Source organism: Drosophila erecta, unplaced genomic scaffold (assembly GCF_003286155.1).
Source record: "Drosophila erecta strain 14021-0224.00,06,07 unplaced genomic scaffold, DereRS2 tig00000092-arrow-pilon, whole genome shotgun sequence".
NCBI lineage: Eukaryota > Metazoa > Arthropoda > Insecta > Diptera > Drosophilidae > Drosophila > Drosophila erecta.
In genome coordinates, this window is record NW_020825207.1 from 19539285 (window position 1) to 19558114 (window position 18830).

At 39.6% G+C, this 18830-nt stretch overlaps 1 protein-coding gene across 26 annotated transcripts in view; it reads left to right on the forward strand.

Moving 5' to 3' along the window:
- LOC6548699 (sodium/hydrogen exchanger 3) overlaps window positions 1-18830 on the forward strand; it is a 28785-nt gene extending 9955 nt beyond the window's left edge. For 2 of the 26 annotated variants that reach the window (XM_026981259.1, XM_026981258.1), the window contains exons 3-20: window positions 758-980; window positions 2594-2857; window positions 4457-4656; window positions 4759-4879; window positions 4935-5073; window positions 5132-5349; window positions 5411-5703; window positions 5764-5889; window positions 6229-6416; window positions 6842-6980; window positions 8644-8700; window positions 8804-8890; window positions 8956-9037; window positions 9820-9942; window positions 12279-12491; window positions 13085-13427; window positions 14276-14566; window positions 16274-18830. In XM_026981259.1, the coding sequence (XP_026837060.1) occupies window positions 758-980; window positions 2594-2857; window positions 4457-4656; window positions 4759-4879; window positions 4935-5073; window positions 5132-5349; window positions 5411-5703; window positions 5764-5889; window positions 6229-6416; window positions 6842-6980; window positions 8644-8700; window positions 8804-8890; window positions 8956-9037; window positions 9820-9942; window positions 12279-12491; window positions 13085-13427; window positions 14276-14566; window positions 16274-16766 (3600 nt within the window). In that variant the 3' untranslated portion in view covers window positions 16767-18830. Of the gene's footprint in view, window positions 1-757; window positions 981-2593; window positions 2858-4456; window positions 4657-4758; window positions 4880-4934; window positions 5074-5131; window positions 5350-5410; window positions 5704-5763; window positions 5890-6228; window positions 6417-6841; window positions 6981-7500; window positions 7516-8643; window positions 8701-8803; window positions 8891-8955; window positions 9131-9819; window positions 9943-10655; window positions 10872-12278; window positions 12492-13084; window positions 13428-14275; window positions 16051-16273 lie in introns of those variants that run through there. The other 24 variants (XM_026981263.1, XM_001974034.3, XM_026981265.1 and 21 more) reach the window with 22 other exon arrangements.

Below are 18830 nucleotides of genomic sequence, written 5' to 3' on the forward strand. Positions count from 1 at the left end.
AATTAAATCTGATATACGCCATTAGCCACCGTAACACTCTGAAAATTCTCTACAATGCTCTAAAAATATTCAATTCAATGTTTTATTTATGAGCTGTAGAAGTGTATATCAAAAGCGACAAGACACGGTTATCTAAAAAGCAATCACATGAATTCTTATCTTAGTTCTAATAAACGATTGATTTATATAGCCATCTGAATTTTGTGTGACGGACACAAGATGCTTTTATAACTAGATATAATTTAACTTGTATCTTGTCAAAATGGACATGCAATGATTAGTCGTCTGAGCGAAAAAATGCCTACTTGTTTTCTTGGTTTACTGACCTGGCAAAACTGATTAACCCTAATTCACATTGAATATGCATATATGAACGGCCGACATATGTCCAACATTCTGGCAGTTACCCCACTGACCTAGATCAACATTCAACAGTATTTGTGTGTAGGAGTTGGAAAAATTAAAGGAAAACCGGACATTGTCGTGTTTAAGTGCGTCACAAATAAGAATCATTGTAATTTTGAATCGCGTGTTACCGAACGGTTAACTGAACCCCTGGTGTTCCCAACCCAACAGATCTGGATATTACATTCCGCAGTTTATACAGCCATGTAAACATTTGATGTTTGCCTTTGTGGGTATTGGAAATTTATTACTTGCATCGCGCATTTATCAGTTTTCCGCCAATATCAATTTTTGCCAATTAGAAACCGCTAATGCCTTAAATATTTCGCTCTTCCTTCCTGCCCAAAACCAGCTTGGCCATTCGGCGCCCATGGATGCGGTGGATGTGGGCGTGGATCCAACGCCACCAGCGACGTTGCCACGTGCCGAGCCGTTGAAATCCGTCGACCAGGATGCGGAGGGCGGCGAGGGCCACAAAATGGAGCGGTATCCGCTCTCCAGTGTGGACTTTGCTCGGGTAAAGACGCCGTTCATCATCGGAATCTGGATCCTGTCGGCCAGTATAGCTAAAATCGGTAAGTAAACTATACAGCTGAGCATTTAATTACTTGAAACACTAAAGCGGCTAATTAGCGAAGGAGCAGGCCTAACAGTGCATAATCAGCGGAAAATTTGGTTTTGCCAGCAAGCCACGAGTCCGTTTCCTGCGAAAGGAAAGACACGGTGCCTGCTCCTGGGCGTGGGTGTCTGTTTCCTTCTGCTTCCTTCTGCTGTTGCCAGGCAAAATCAATATGGTTTATGTAATTCCTACGACGACGCCATCATGCAGATTTGCGTCAAGTCGGCAACGTAACCGTGTGGGCCGTTGGGTGCCAGTCGTGGCCGAGGACATTGCATAACCCTCGATGGATGTGTGCAACAAGCCGCAGGAAGCGGGACCTTGACCCTGCCCCGAGCAACAATTGGGTCCAAAGGCGATGTATTAATCATTTACCTTGATTCTCGACCGCTTTCAGGCCTCTCGAGACTTCATTACCAAGGCTTTCCGTTTTGGTTTATTTATTACTGGCCCCAGTGTCGGCAATTTAACACTGCCCCAGACGGGTTTATCGGTGGCCCTGTCCATAACCTTGACTGCAGGCGAGAGAAAATCCATTTTCCTCCATGGAGGACGCCTGCCATGTTTTTCGGGTCCTTGTATCCGATTTCAGTGCTATTTTTGAGTGGGCGAACGCTCGCTCTTATTGGCTGCAATTGGATAAGGGCCTAGACAAATGTTGGCGAAAAAACTGCAAATGCCAGTGGGCCAGAGAACACTGGTGGGAAGGTCGATAGTAAGACGAGAGGCTTGGCACTCATCAAGGAAATGAACTGCCAGATAAGGTAGAACTTGTGCGAAACTTTCTCAATGCCTGATGACCTTTAAAGCCTTGACAGAAGTTTAGTAATTTGAAAATACTGGATCCCTATTATTGATTTTAAATATTTGAATACTATTTCCTACATTTTTATTCGTTACCTGTTACTCGTGGAGTAAAAGGGCTTACTAGATTTGAAAAATGTTTTAATTTATTATTATTATGCCTGGCCAAGTTCTATCGGTATACCAAAAAAATTTCTTCCACTCCCACAAACCGCCCAAAACTAACGCCCACACTTTTGACATTTGCTGTGATTTTTTGTCATTTTATTATTAATTATTTTGCAAATTTCGATCGATTTGACTAGCTGGTAACGGGTATCTGATAGTCGAGCAACTCTTAGGCAGTCTCTCTTGTTTTTATTATGAGTTCTTATATTTTAGATGTTAGTTTCTTAATTCAATTTCAAACACTAAAATTCAAATGAAGTATTCAAAAATGTACGATTGCTTACCCTACATTTTTTGATTTGTCTACAAAGCATAGTTATCCCAAAACATTTGGAAAGGGCGATGGGGGAAATACAAAAGAGGGTGATGCTGGCTAAAAAGGTTCACAAGGTCTTAACTTAAAAGGATCCCTAGAAAAGGCATGAAACTTGTCAGTGTTTCTAGCGAAAGGTTAAATTTGTGTGCCAGGCTAGTTTAGTAGATTAATGAAATGTGTTTATTTTCCGTACCACCACCCACGCCTTTTTAGCCATTGCGTTGTAGAAATTTTCGTGTTTACCCAGTAAAACGGCTTATATATTTTACAATTTATTTCAGGTTTCCATATGACGCCCAAACTGCATCTAATATTTCCGGAATCGTGCCTGCTGATTGTCGTGGGCGTGGTCATTGGCGTGGTGCTCTATTTCTGCACCGATGTCGCCGTCTCCCCGCTGACTCCCAATACCTTCTTCTTCTACATGCTGCCACCGATTATCCTGGACGCAGGCTACTTTATGCCCAATAGGTTGTTCTTCGACAACCTGGGCACCATCCTGCTGATGGCGGTGGTCGGAACCATCTTCAACATAGCCACCATCGGTGAGTGCGGTAACCCGAGAGGGATTCGGTGCTAGTCCCCGGGCGGCTTGTCCTGTCGTTTAGTTGATGACCAAGTAAACAGAGGTGGCCGACTGGTTATACCATTCATCCAAGTCCATCAACTGATAAATGGTCAATGGAGATGTCGTTTCAACTTGTCGATTGTGGGAGGGAACTCATTGAGTTTGTTTACATTGTCAGGGGGCAGCCAGTGAGTAAACTCAACTAAATTTATTAATGGCCAACAGGGGTTATATAGTCTCCCAGTATTTACAAAGGAGGTTGGAAAGTTTTGCTAATAATTCTTATATCAAACCAAAACTGGTGAAAATCTCTGTAAATATGTAAGTCATAGGGAAAAGAGATTGTTTGTTAAGAACAAGGGGTTTAGGGGGTTAAATTCGTGACATGCTTGTCCTCAGGACAAAAATATAGGATACAATTTTATTTGGAATCCTAGTATTTTCAAAGTCAACATTTGCCTTAGCTTTCAAGTATTGACACACTTGTTCACATGTGTTATCCGAACTTCCTGAAGTGTAGCTACAAATAGAGCCGCAATATTTAATATCAATGAAGTACCCCCAATCAAACAATCTAACAATTGTGAACTGTGAACAGCACTTGTCAAATGGCTGACAATTACAAAGGTGTCAGCAGCGCCAGCAATTAGACACCTGATACAGATGAGTAAACAGAAGCAGATTCATCCGAAAGATACATTTAAAAGCGCCCGCCTTTTTGTAGCCCCTGAAAAACAAAGACAATATTTAACTGGGCGCATATATCCGCTTCCAATAAACTAGGCGACATGCGAGGGGCGTGTCGCCGCCCTAGCTAGGTTCCCACTTTCACCAGATTTACACAGACTCTAGCGAAACATGCGACTGATGTGGATGCTGGTGTTGCCATAACAAAGGGAAAATGGGAACCACATCGGGTGGGTGGAACGGGGTGTCCGGCCTGAGTTAGATGAATGACCAAAACCGCAAACGGACCACGGGAAACACGCTCGAGTGGCCATAGTTGGCCCCAAAACATCCAGACTTGCCAATTACTAATGCTAAGCTGTTGTTCATTTGGAAAAGTGCAAATTTCGCTTCAATTGTCAAGCTGCGGTCCATTAAATGAATATCTTTTATGTGAGCTTAGTACAGAAAGCTGCATTAAGCAGCACAGTACTTGGAGGATATCTTCCAAAGAAATAGATTCTGAATAGCTGGATTTGAATAGCTTATCAGGAAATCATTGGCGATAAACACTCGAAGACACAAATAAAATCGTTGGAAGGCTTTTGCAGCTTACGTCATTTAATGGCGCCACAAATAGTGCTCATTGAAGCAATATTACTGCAAACATTCAATTTGCGTCGTTGCAAATTCAATTATTCTTGGAAGAACACGCTTATCAATTGACTTAAGTGACTGGGAGATGCATTTCGAAAACAACAAGCTGCAGCAATGCCAATGCCATCGATTGGCCAGTATCTAATTAAGTCCGAGAACGGCTTCGGCAAATTGATGGCTGGAAATGGATGACATACCCCCGGCGTCCTCTGATTTTATTTATAATGCCCTCCACCATTTTTCTCCCTTGAAGGTGGCTCGTTGTACGCCTGCGGCAAGATGGGAATTTACGGGGAAAGCGAGACTCCGGGTCTAATGGACGTGTTCCTATTTGCCTCGCTGATATCCGCCGTGGATCCGGTGGCCGTCTTGGCCGTATTCGAGGAGATACACGTGAACGAGATCCTGTACATTGTCGTCTTTGGCGAGTCCTTGCTGAACGATGCCGTCACGGTAAGATGGCTTTATTGATTGCGATTGTGGGCGGGTTGTGGCAGCAATTAAGTCAACAAGTCTACATGGTTAACTGAGTTTGCGTCTTCCCTATGCCCCCAGGTTGTGATGTACCACATGATGGAGTCCTACAATGAGATTGGCTTAGACAAAATCATCGCCCAGGACATCGCCAGCGGTGTGGGTTCCTTCTTCGTGGTGGCACTGGGTGGCACTGCCATAGGTGAGTGCACGCTTTTGAGTCGGACTTGGTAAACCAATGGCACCACATTTCGTAGGCATCATCTGGGGCTTTCTCACGGGCCTGGTGACCCGATTCACCGATCACGTGCGAGTCATAGAACCCATCTTCATATTTGTGATGGCGTACTTGGCCTATCTGAATGCGGAAATATTCCACATGAGTGGCATTTTAGCGTGAGTTTTGTACGTGTACCAAAGCTGTACCACTTTAGTAATACAACTTATTCCACAGCATCACTTTCTGTGGTATCACCATGAAGAACTATGTGGAATCGAATATTTCACAAAAGTCTCATACGACTGTTAAATATGCCTTAAAGATGTTGTCCAGTTCGGCGGAGACCATTATATTTATGTTCCTAGGCGTGGCCACTGTGAACAACATGCACGTATGGAATACGTGGTTTGTGGTGCTGACCATTGCCTTCTGTTCAGTGTTTCGTGTTATTGGTGCGTATTTTACGATGTACAGCAACGAAGTTTCCTTTTAATTGTTTTTAATTTTGCGCAGGTGTCATTTTGCTATCGGCCCTTGCCAATCGCTTCCGTCTGCACAAATTGTCCCGGGTGGATCAGTTCGTGATGTCCTACGGAGGATTGCGCGGTGCTGTGGCCTTTGCCCTGGTACTGTTGGTGGACGAGAATGTGGTTAAGCAGAAGAACATGTTCGTCACCACCACGATAGCTGTGATCTACTTTACTGTCTTCCTGCAAGGAATCACTATTAAGCCGCTGGTGAAAATCCTAAATGTCAAGCGCGCTAATAAACGCAAGCCAACCATGAATGAGCGCATTCATGAACGGGTCAGTTATCACACAGCTTTAGGGCCATCGATTCGTATACTTAAGTTTGATTTCTTGTAGTTCATGGATCACTTGATGGCTGGAATTGAGGACATAGTGGGCAAAACCGGCAACTACAACGTGCGCGATAAGTTCAAGCGCTTTGACAATCGCTTCATTCGTCCGCTGCTGATCAGAGATCTAAAGGTATTTTTGCATCTAAGTGGTTAGATGGGGTTAGAACGGTTAGAACTTGCAGAATGTGTAATCTCTAAATCTATACCTGAACTGCCATTAGGAAATTAATGAATTGCATATATTGGACCACATTCCCATGCAAAGCTATGAACGAGCATTGAACAAGAATAGAAGGGCGAGTGCATCCAATGCAGATGAAAAGAGCCGAAGGCAACGCCGTAGTTCAAGTATATCTTCCAGAATGAACCCCTTGAGAAACCTGAATGATAAGATTTAGTAATAAGAATATTAATAAAAGTCAAGTCGAGTTTGTACCGAATATTTTCGCCGTTTTCCATTTTAACACAGGGAGCTGAGCCGAAGATCATCGAGACGTACTCCAAACTGACAATGCGCGATGCCATGGAAGTCATGAGGCGAAATCCATCCACTATTGGCCAGATGACGGGAACCGAGTCGATGAGCGCCCTTTTCCGGAACTATACCAATAACTATATTGGCGGCAGGTGGGCACCGCCAACCATATACACCACCTGGTAAACGAATTTTGGATTCAATGATATCTTGCCTGTACTCACACCAAAACAACCGTATATTGCATGAGTACGAACAAATTCGAAATTGATGTAGTTTATATACCCTGACATGAGCATGAATTGCACAAAACTTTTGTTTAAGCATATTGGCAACTAACAAATTGAAACAATACAAGCAGAGGCGTCACACAAGTATTTCATTGAAGCCCAAAATAAAGAATAGTTTGTCGTTTTTAGGTAAACTCGTAGTATAATGAACCTTTGTGAGACGCCTCTTTATAAATTATTGAATATATATATATATATATCTAAAATTCGTTTAACCACTTCTTTGGTTGTTACTTAAATCTAATCTAATGTGTAATATAGAATCTCCTATGATCTTTGACTAACTTATACTGATACTTGTGTAAACCACTCTTCAGTCCCAGTCTGACAAATCTAGATAATACCTGTTCACGTAATCTGGACATGGCTGAGCTGGATTATAATCCATCCAAGAAGGATCTGACCGACGCCAGGATCCATCATCTTTTGGCCGAAGAACTGAAGCCTTATAGAAGGGTACGTATTGGACAAATATTTATCCGTGCATTAGCAAGTCACGTTTTGTAACAATAAACTCTTGGTTGGACTATCTATCGCAACCAGTTTTACCTTTAAGCCCCCAAGATTATCACAGCCCGAAAGTTATTTCCTCAAAATGATACTCTATATCTGCCGATCTATGTCTCCACCTCTTCGCTCTATAGTAGTCACTAAAGAGTGTTTATGCAAAGTTATACTGTAACTTCACTGTAACTTCGATATTTCTATTTTGTTTTGTACTATGGGCATTTAGTTTTCCACACTCTTCGCTTATGGCTCTGAATATAAATATTTTTGTCTGCCTATACACATATAAGATAAATATAGACATATTTCTATATAGATATACTTGTGATTAATCGTTTATTTAATTTCTTTCCCGTTGTTTCGATACTCAACATCAACTACTCGACAACGTCTTTAAATAAATCAAAACTGCTTCAAACTTTCGTGTGCTTAACAAATCAAAAATAAAAATTTCAATATTGCGATAAAGGCCTCAATACAAATGGTACGAATAAATTGGTTAATTGGTTTTTTGTTTGAACTCATTTGGTCTGTTTCCTGGTTAATTTTCATAAACTCCGTTCGAATTAACTAATTAAACTTGTTCGTTTAAGTGTTACACGTTGTGTGTCTGTATTGGTGTTATTTTATATTAAATTATGCTAAGCTAATGAAACTGGAAGACATCAAATACTTTCAAGTATTTCAAACACTTTCAGTAAAGTAATTATGAGCTACACCGTTTAAAATATTTATTGAAACATTGGACAGTCTGCTTTAGGATATAATTCAATAATAATATTCCATAATACTAAATAACTTTTCCATTTGTAAAATTCCCCGTTCTTAGGATTAATAATTTAAATTACAAATAAAACGAGTTATTAAAATAAAAATCGGTTCGAAATTTGCGGTTTTTTATGCTGTACTTGTTATAATGTAAAAACAGTTAGGAGCGTTAAAAAATTAGTTAATAGTGCTAAAAATGATCCTGTTTGACTTTATTTTGATCCAATTAATGGAATTTTTAATTATCAAGTTTACTAATATTTGTGTCTATGCAGAATGCGAATGTTTATTAATAAAGAACATTTTGTTTGACAAACTTTTACATTAATTGATATCAAATCTTAATGTATCTTAATAAATAAATAATAAGTTTATAATCTTGAATTTATCCTTTAAGTAACCTTATTTATTTATAATTAACAGCATACATGTGTTTCAATTATCCCAGATTCCTGTACTTTTTTTAAATTTTGTGCTGAACCTTTTAACCTCATTGTCCAAGCAACATAAATTACTTATATATTTTGTCTGTCAGCATTCGCTGTGTTCATCATTATGTATCGTAAATCCTAAGCACTGGAAAGGAATATAATTTAGGCTCAGCACTTAATATATTAATCTCTACTCCTAAGATGTACAAATGTTTATTGAAAGCCGTTACAACTTACTCAGTTCATGTTCACGTTAGCTAAAAGCAATTAATCGTAACATATACTCAATTTATTAAAATGTAACTGTCTTATCTGGCAACCTAAGTAACCTGCAAGGCCACAGCTCTCTACTTACATCATTGTACTGCCATTTATGATTTCGATATTAATTTGCTTCATCCATGTTTTTACAGCACCGTCGTCTTAGTTATAGCCGACACGCAGTAGATGACAGAGATTTGTCCACCCAGGTGAGTACCTGTCACCCAAAACACCAGCAACTTGCATCTGCCAATTCTAAGCAGCTGAACAGTTGAGCAGTTGAAGGCTAACCGGAATATTGCTCTCTTGCAGGTCAATTACAAGATGCAAATGAACTTCAGGCGCATGTTCAATGATCGAAAACATCACAAGCGCAGCAAACGTGGTGCCAGCAACAAGGTGAGCGCCTTCACTTATTTTGTAGCCGAAGAATTCTATTTAATGGATATCGCCACTATCCACAGGAGGCCAAGGAGAACGTTAAGCAGAATCATGTCTCGTTCCATGACTTTCAGCAGAACGGCACCACTAAGCAGCTCACCAATGGTACGGAATCGAGTTCAAACCATTCACGAAAAAAATCTTACAGAAAAAGACATACTCACAATTCACTTAACAAATATCGTAGATTAGAAATAGGTAAATGACGCTAAAATCAGCAACAAATTTTTATACAATCGAACAGCATATTGTTTCAGTCGAAAAAAGTCCGTAAAGTTTATCTCGAATCAGTTCGTAGAGTTCCTATTATTTTCTTTAAGTTTTTCACTGTACAATGATCAGACTGATCTATTTTCGTGCTATTCTTAGTTTGTAGTGGAAAGTGTAGTGCATTTTAAGTTCCGAGTAAAGTTTCATGCGTCATACTAACCTAATTCACGATACTTTTAGTTTTCTTGTAAAGCATCCTACTAAACCCCAGTTTTAATTTTTCTAAATTATTATATGTTCTTCATAAAGGAGTTTGTCAGGTGGATTTGGCAAAGCCACAATTTTGTGTCGCTGCATGTTTGCAAATTTTATTTCCGTGCTAAAATAATGAGACTTTATAAGCTCCTTTAAACCTATTACCGAAATGGATTTCAAAGTGAAAAACATTGTGAAAATTGGTATTAATTTGGTAACTAATTTAATTTCATCCGAATCCTTCTCTTTCTCCCCTGCATCGCGCTTCCTTCCAACTGATGCCGAAAAACCTCACACACTTGGCCAAAAACCAAACACCAAATTTGTGCACTAACCGAAATCAATAACCCAACCTGCAACACACACACACCATTTTCCTGACCTGTCCATTTATTTGTTCACTCATCCCGAACCATACAAAGACTATATTAACAATGTGCTTAATGAAACAGCCGAGGAGTGCCAACAGAATCCCAACGAGATCAATGTTGTTGGCCCGAGCGACGATTGGGATGACGGCCTGACCTTCACCGCGAAATCATCACGTAAGTGTTCTCATTACGCCCGTAAGCCATTCCTACTTGTAATACCATTTTTTTCTGAAAACTAACATTTGAGTAAAGAGGTTGTCTACATAGAGCATAGGCAGCCCCTAGATGGTTATGGTTATCTGCCCTCTTCTCCATACACATGTGTATATCCTTTATATCCTTTATATCCTTGTTTCATTGCTCTGTGTGGGCCACTTTTCTCTGTGTTGTCAGCAATAACTGAAATTGTCCACATATCCTGTTTGCTGCCCACCTTGTTTGTTTTGTTCACACAAAAATGCCATCATTTAATAATCGAATCTTTTTTTGCCTCTAAAGAAAGAGTTCTTTAAAGGTTGTATGAGTATTTGTACATAGATCGATTAGCTGAGTAGCGAAACACGGTTTCTTTAAAGGTATTTTTAAGCGAATTGAATGACAAGATTTGAGACCAACGAATATTTTTCTGGGCAAGGCGTTGCTTGTCCTGCCCACTTTCTGTTCATTGATTTAATTTGTACTGTATTCTTGCGTTGTTTTATCCTACCCCCTAAGGAGAACCTAATAAAAGCTATAACAACGAACTTTCTACATATATTTCTTGTTTTATGCCTTTCCAATTATTTCGAAAACCAATCACTTCAAAAAACCAAAACACACACCGAAAAATGTCGCTGGGCGCAAAAAAAATATAATTATACTAAATGATTACAAAAAATTACGATTAGCTGACTCGGATCGTGCCAATAACAATTCCCTGATAGCCCACATCCAAAACCTGCCGGGTTTCGATGCCTCCAAGGCCCGTATCGTCGTCCAGCACTATGCGCCCAAGGCCGACGACAATCCGGACACAGATCTAGAGTCCCCCGACCAGGCCATTGGGCCCACGGCCGCCGAATTGATATTGCCATGGCGGCGGGATCGTTCATACCAGAGCATTGGTAAAGACATCATATTCAGAGCAACCATTCCACCCACAAACAGATCAAAACAGCAACGACATCTGCAACAATCGTTTGAATGCCTTAGAGCTCACTTTTCGATCATTTGCGTGCTTAGATTCATGGTCATATGCGAACTGAAGCTTTCGAGGCACACTTGCGAGATATTGACATCTTCAATATTTTTTCCGACGCTGAATACCAAGGCTTCAAACGCATTCGCTTTTTATTACCAGCATACAAATATATATAACATTTTTAAGTCAAATCAATAATACGTTTTTTTTGGCTTGGCCTAAAAGCCTGTCATCCTAACATTTTTTGAAACGAAACCTAAGTGTAACTTATCCAGAGTCCAATGCAGTCTAAAACCATTGAATATCACCTTCACACCCATACATTTCACAGCATTACGTGTTCTTAGATCTCATATGAAGCCATTACCTTGTTAAAAGAGTGTCTTAAACTCGGTTCAATCTAACTTACTCAGCTCTGCGCAATTTGGTCGATATTTCTGTTAGCTATTCTATTTCAGTTAATCGTTTCTTACTATTATTTTCTCAACGCGATTAATTCTAATGCCTTTACTTCCATCCCCAACTTATTAACCGTGTTTAGTGTTGCCTAGACGTAGCTGCCCATACAATTAGTAATCACTACATTTTGTTTATGCGTCGTTAACGTAAATTAGTCGTAGACGGCAATCGCCATTGACATAATTCTAGTTCTTGATAATTCTAGTCCTCGAATGCAGTTGAAAGTTGTCATTGCCAAAGCTCGAAATAACCTGCATTTAGCTCCATTGTCTTACTACCTACAACTTGACACTTGGTGTGACTAAGTAACAACTTTGCTATTACAAAATTCTGAAAAAGAAGAAGCGTCGAAACAGAGCATGGCATTTTTGTGCATGACCAAATTTCCGATTTATATTTTGTTTCCTTTGGCCCCTTAAAAGAAATTTACGTGTTATGAATGGTCCTCGGAGCATTTAGCCCATACTCGTATATTGTCCCAAAAGCTCACTGCAAAATACCAAAAAAGTTAACATCACTCAAATGGGCCTGTTTAGGTTGACCCATTAAATAACCTATATAAATCAATCTGTCGCCAAGGAAAAGTAAAGATTTTAATTTCGTTCTGTGAAGCCTGATTTACCTTCAGTTAAGTGCACCTTGTTTGTCTTTTGCCCTTTGACGTATTCCGTGTCATCAACTACGCTTGAGTTTGAAATATGTTGACGATATACTCCCAATTGGCCAACCACCAAGCAATCGACAGCCAAAAAGCAAAACAGCAGTTAAAACTGTACGCTGCATGCAAAGCAAATCCAATAGTTTTATTTTTCCCGAAAACATAAACATTTCCATGCATTCATATTTCCCGAAACTTGTGTTTGTGATCTAGTGGCCGAACATCCCATTCCCGAGGAGGATCGTAATCTGTCCCGCGAATCCGACGGAGAAAGGCGTGTGGCCACCCCCACCGCCACGGAATCCCAGTTGCCGTGGAAAAGACAGGGAGACGAATGCACGGATGCAGTGCAGCAGAACGAGTTTCCCGCTTGGGCCTCCAACAAGGAGTACTTGGCCTACAATTCCCCCAGCGCAACATTCCTAGGTAATGTATGCCAACCCACAAATCAAAGCTTTTTTGTGACAACAACTAAGTGGGAAAAAAGTTGACATTCACACAACAACTTCGAAATCTTCAAAGATTCTTCTTTCTATATCGAATATTCATGTCCCTAGTTTATTACTCTTCGCGAATTGGCAAGAACACAGGAACAAAGAGATGCTAGTTGATTTTGTAAAACTTTAAATCTTATGTTAAGTGAATTCTCAGTTAGCTAAAACTTTAATTTGTTTATTTTCTGAGTAAGCTCAAGAAAATTTGTATATATCAATATGGCTTCTTACTTGTCTAAATGTAAATAGTTTACGTGTTTGTATTTTGCCACCAGTCATATAAATATGCTAAGCGATATACGATGTCAAAATTTCACCCAATTTTTATGTGTCTTTATGGATTTGATGTTCATTTCGTTGGGATTTTCCTAAAATGTTCCTTTTTCTTTCTCTCTTTCCCCGCATTGTTTTTCCCCGATAACTGTTGCCACTTCTACACCCACCACCCACAACGTTCCACACGATACACCACACGAACTCCCTGTAAAATCCTCTGAAAACGCGCACAACGAATCCGCAACAAAGGTGGTATAAACAAGCCTAAACAGCCCAAGTCCGTCATAGGTCTCTTCCGACGTGAGAGTTCCAGCTCGAAGGCCGGGAGCGTTGGCATCGGCAGCACAGGAGCCATGGACTCCGCCGCCAGTGGCTCCGAAACGATGGTGGTGCCCATGTCCAGCCAACCGCCCAACGCTCCATCGACGTCCATGCACAATCCGCGGCTGGACAAGCGCTCCCAGTCTATTTCCTCCAGTTCGCTAGGCGCCGGAGCCCATCAGCTAGGTCCGGACAGTCATTCCGGCCCGTTTCCGGTTACGGCCAGTCACCGGCGGAACGTGCGCAGGGGCTCCATGCTGGAGCTGAGCGGGTAAGTTCCATGTGCACTTTGTCAGACACCAAGAGTCTGCGCACATTATACTCTATCTTCATGGTCTTGTGCAAAAGTTACCAAGTTCTTTGTGTTTTCTATCAGACTGAAATGGGTCTTCGATAAAGGTAGCCTTACGTTTAAGGAGTAATATTTAGTAAGCGCAACTCTGAATTAAATATATCTTGCTGCAAATCTTACAAATAGTAAAATAAATATGCGAACGTAGATCGATATGCGATTGAAATCGTATAATTTGATATAAACAATTCACAATCCGACTAGAAAAGTCCTGTGGACGGAATCCTGTGAATTCCCCCAAAGTGCTAGCTAGAAACCCATTTCAGTTGTACTTTCTTTATTCGGCCTGTTCATTAATAGCTTACTAATACGATTAACACTATAATTGGTTATTGGATTACCTTTAAATTTTCAAAGTATTCAGTAGCATAGCTATATATTTTATTTGCTATCATACTTTCCAGTTTTAAAGTAGTGCAAACTGTCATTTTCATTTAAATAAATGATGATCCTAAATTGGCCTTTATTATAAGCACGATCATGATATGTGATCTATAATTATAGCTTACACGTATGCCTGCCTGGCACACCTTTCTGATTTTTCATTCCAAAAAGATCTTAGAGTATTTTCCCAGCTTCTGGAATAAACTTCCCGCTTTCTCCCCCTCCAACTTATCCACTTCCTGTCTTCAGTTGCACCCTTTGTCGCAAAGTACAAAATGTCGCTTGCATTTCAATATTATACTCCAAAAGCCCCTATTCAGTGTATGTGGATATTGTGTGGTTGAGCCGCGTCTGTGTCTTTTATTGTGATGATTATTTTACAGACTCATTGCAACTGGACGAAGGCCCAGTAGAATTTTGCAATTTAGTACGGGAGCAACTAATTTACTTGGCTCAGCCATGACTACAAGCCCTTCTCCTCCACCTCCTACTATTTCAACAACAACAACAACAACAAGAACAACAACAACAACAACTACAATAAAACCTACAAGCACATCAACCACCAAGAACAACACCACCAACAACTCAACAGATACATCAGCAAGTGCGACGCACTCGACGCCAACCTCCTCGAAATCGGAGGACAGCGCCCCATATACGTACCACACAAAGTAAAGATCTAGAACTGAAGAGAACCCAAACTGTCTTGAGCAACCAAACCGACCATTAATGAATTTCGATACGCTGTGAAAAGAAAGACACTTCCCCATACCGCGTATACTAGCGTATACTAACCTCACGAACCCGACATGTGCCCTGTATATAGAGCCACAGATCAGTGCATATCATATGGTAGAGCTACAGTTTGTACCCCTGTAGGATTGAATTTGCCCGCGCTCTCTCTTCTCATGTCAGCCGGAATTGGTCTCCTGTACTTGAATCGATTCCGAAATAATAATCTTGCAATTGGCTTCAAACTTCATTTTTTGCACTCACTCAACACAGATCTCTAAACTGGCCCAACAAATTTTGCCATTTTCCCCACTGTACATATAATACTTGGAAATTAGGATGTTGTTAATTGGTGATGTGAGCGATTGAAAAATATGCTGGGTTACTGGAGTTGTTGAATTTCGTTTGCCGTTTTATTAACTTGTACCCATTTTTTGTATAACAGTCCAAATACAGTAATAAAACACGTATACGACTGTAGTACAACCGAATTATTAATTTCGTTCATTGATTTTTGTTGTTGCACTCCGTTCTTATATCGTTTATATGCGTGTTCATTATATTTATATATAACAGTTATCTATGCAATATCTCCCATATTAGCACCCAGCCTTTTCCTTTACAATTACATAACCTAATACCCAGACTATGCAATGCAATTTCTAAAAAAAACAATTAACAATCAATGGAATCCATTACTTAATAATACCATTGTGCTGTGTTTCCTTGTTTGTGAATATTCCCAATCGAAAAAACCGAGTCAAAATCCAAACTAAATCCCTAACTAATAACTGGTTAATGAACAAACTAGATTGGTAAACAATTTGATGAAAATTATATTTTTTAGCGGCGTCTCAATTGAATCTGATTAATCAAATCCGAAACGAGCACAGAGCCAGAGCAATTAACTAGCTAAACTGTACACTAAATGCACAAACACACACCATATCTCTACACGCACACACTGACATCAAACTGTTATACAATTGAGAGCACCTGTGATAACTTTCCCTAGACACAATTTCTATGTTTAAAGTAAAGTGTATCTTTAAACGGCTTTAATCACACGAACTATGTGTAAGTATTAGAAGAAGAATCTTTTCAAAGTGTTATACGTATAACACAGTGCCTGGGCCAAGCACAACTAACAATCGAACCCAATTAACGCCTACACTCTTCTCTGTGCTAATCCCAACTTTTTCGTAATCTTAATTTACAATGAAAATCCGAACAGCGGACTCAATGAAATTGTATTGTACCCATTTATAAAGAACAGTAGTGCAAAAAGTTAAATGTAAAGTAGAACTGTTATACTGTGCCTTAAACATGTCTTCCTTATAAGTTTCTCTACCATCTTCTTGATCCATTTTAATTTGCTTAAATGTAGTGTTCAAAATATACTTAATATATTTTTTATATATACTGCTAAGTTTTCGTTTTTATAAAGATCTTTATAAATATACATACCTAAATTAGCTGTAGCCTCTCATGCTAACATTAACACATACGAATATCCAAAACAATTCATTTGCCAAAATTTGATCACAACTTTAACATTAACTTTCTACGCCTTCTCTTCACATCATCCCACCATCGATTACCAAACACGAACCACCGCACTCTCCACACGACACCTCCACCAACAGAGACACAATACCAGAGGAGTCGTCGTACCAGCATGGACACTCCAAGTCCTTGTGCGAGCCGGCGGACTCGGATGAATGGGAGGGAGCAGCATTGGCCGCAGCTGGTGGAGCGAACAGCGAGCTTTTGATGCGAATGAGCGGCAGGGAACCGCTCCTGCCACGCCCATCCAACACGCCTCGTGCCCAGATCCGTCGTATGAACGCCGGGGCGGTGGTGGGCGGGGCAGGCGTGAGTCACGCGGGCCGGAAAAACCAGGTGACCAAGGCGCTGTTGGACTACGAGGATTCCGAAACCGACTCCGATGAGAACGATGATGATGAGGACGAGGACTTTGACTCCTACGATGACGAGAACATTGTGGTCACCACTTTTACAACACCGGCCTCGGGCAGAAGATCGGGATCTAGTCCAGGATCCGGATCAGAAGCCAATACCGCCACCACCACGACAAGCATTCGGCTGACCCGCAACAACGACGAAAGCATCATTTGAGTATCAAGCACGGATGGCGACGTGGAGGACGATCTGGAGGATGAAGAGCCATCGCTCCTAGCACCACCATCTCGTAATCCAAGAAGTTTGCGGCTGCGTCTGTTCCCGTACGAGATGTTCTACTAACTAACTCCTAATCACACATTTAAATGACCTAGTTCGTAAGACAAAAGTTGAAAAAAAGTTGCAAAATAGTTTCAAAAAAAGGTTTAAACCAAAAGCTTTATAATTATATTAACACATAAATCGGACAAATGCTTAGATAAGGGAGTAGCGAAAATTGTATATAACACCAGATTTGAATAACTTAATTAATTTCTTCTTTGTCGTTTAAGTCGCTTTTTAAGATATTAACTTCCAGTTTTGTGTTTAATCCCGATCAATTGTTATTGTGAACCACTTACATATACATGTGTATGTATATCAAAAACATAATTTAGTGATTTCAGCTGATGTGTTCCGAAATAGCAAGCAAGCAAAAAATTGTGTAATAAATTACACAGCGTAGCCAAAGTTCATATTAAGCTTACAACTAAAGTTTATTTCCTTACTTGTAATTTAGAAAAATGTACTAACTGAAAATCACATTGCGAGTATGTGTTGCTAGCAGTACTTAAGAGCGTACTTAGTTCGATAATGCAGAGTTTAGTTCCATTTTAGCCTTAGTTATTAAAGAGTTTTAAGGAATTCATTTCTGTATAGCCGCAGAGTCAGTACTAAAATTAATGCAGTAAAGTTTTTCTCAGCTGGAACTGTCAGTAAACTTGCATCATTTCGAAACTGTTTTGGGAACGGAAATAACCCCTGGAACTGTATTATGCTGAAAAGAAGGCATTAAACATGTCATTTAAACAACAGATTTTCTATTGCCTTTTCTATGAGATCTTACGTCTTGTTGAATTTATCCAGCCCCCTTATAACTAGTTTCAAAACAGTTGAGCAAAACTTTAGCTTACCCTACCTATGAAGCAAAGTAACTGATAGTGAACAGAAAAACGGACAGAGTTATGTAATTTAAAATTATTTTTGTAAACATTTACGAACGATAAACATAAAATGCCCAATGGATCATGTTTGAACGAGCGAGAGTTTTGCAATAGATTCTGTGTGGAACTTGAGTGTATAACTAGGATTGAGCTAACCAAGCATAAACATGATGAACGTGCTCAAAACCCAAGTAAAAATAGAATAGTTGAAGCAAATAGTTTTACTACGCTGACGTAGTTTTGAAGATGCATTAGAAGAACGAACTCCAATTACCAGACCAGATCCAAGGGGACACACGGAGCCAACTGAGAACACAGTAGCCAATATCCAGAATGGGACATATTCTGGAACCTACCTACCTAAATATACTTGCGTGGACTGCTAACGGTAAAGAGTGGAAATGGAACACATACCTACCTACTACGATTAACACAAATAAATACATATATATATTTTCTAACTCAAGGGCAACACGCATAGTACCGAACATTAGTTTATCCATCTACATACCTGTAAATTTAGTAGTTTGTAATCCCAATAGGTTATAGACAAGAATGCATTCGGCCAGATCAGATAAAATTGGTTATCTTAGTTTTTCACATTTTATTTTTAGCAGTAAGACAATAAGCGGCTACCAGATAAGCTGGATCTTGGAAATTGTCACTTTGAAAGAAATCATTAGTGGAAAACCCAAAAAGTCAGAGCTGTGTTATAATATGAGCAGGTTTTCTATGTAAAAATAAATTATTCCACTGAATTTCCAAAGTCAACATTGATTGTGGTGTAATTTTTTATTATGGACGCTCGCTCATAAATTACTTGCTTAAGGAAACTAATATTGAATTCAATTACTGACTAAATCGAGAACGTGTTTGCAATTTTCATACCATAGGCCCTAAGTTGTGCATACTTTAAAACTAAAAATAAATATTGATAGCGCAAGATTAACAAAAATTTAATAAAAACACTCGATGCAAAACCTAAACAAAGAATTGTAAATTGTTAAACTGATTTTAAATAATTTATAAGAAAATTTTACTATAAATAAAATTATTGAGGAAAGCAAAACAATCTGAA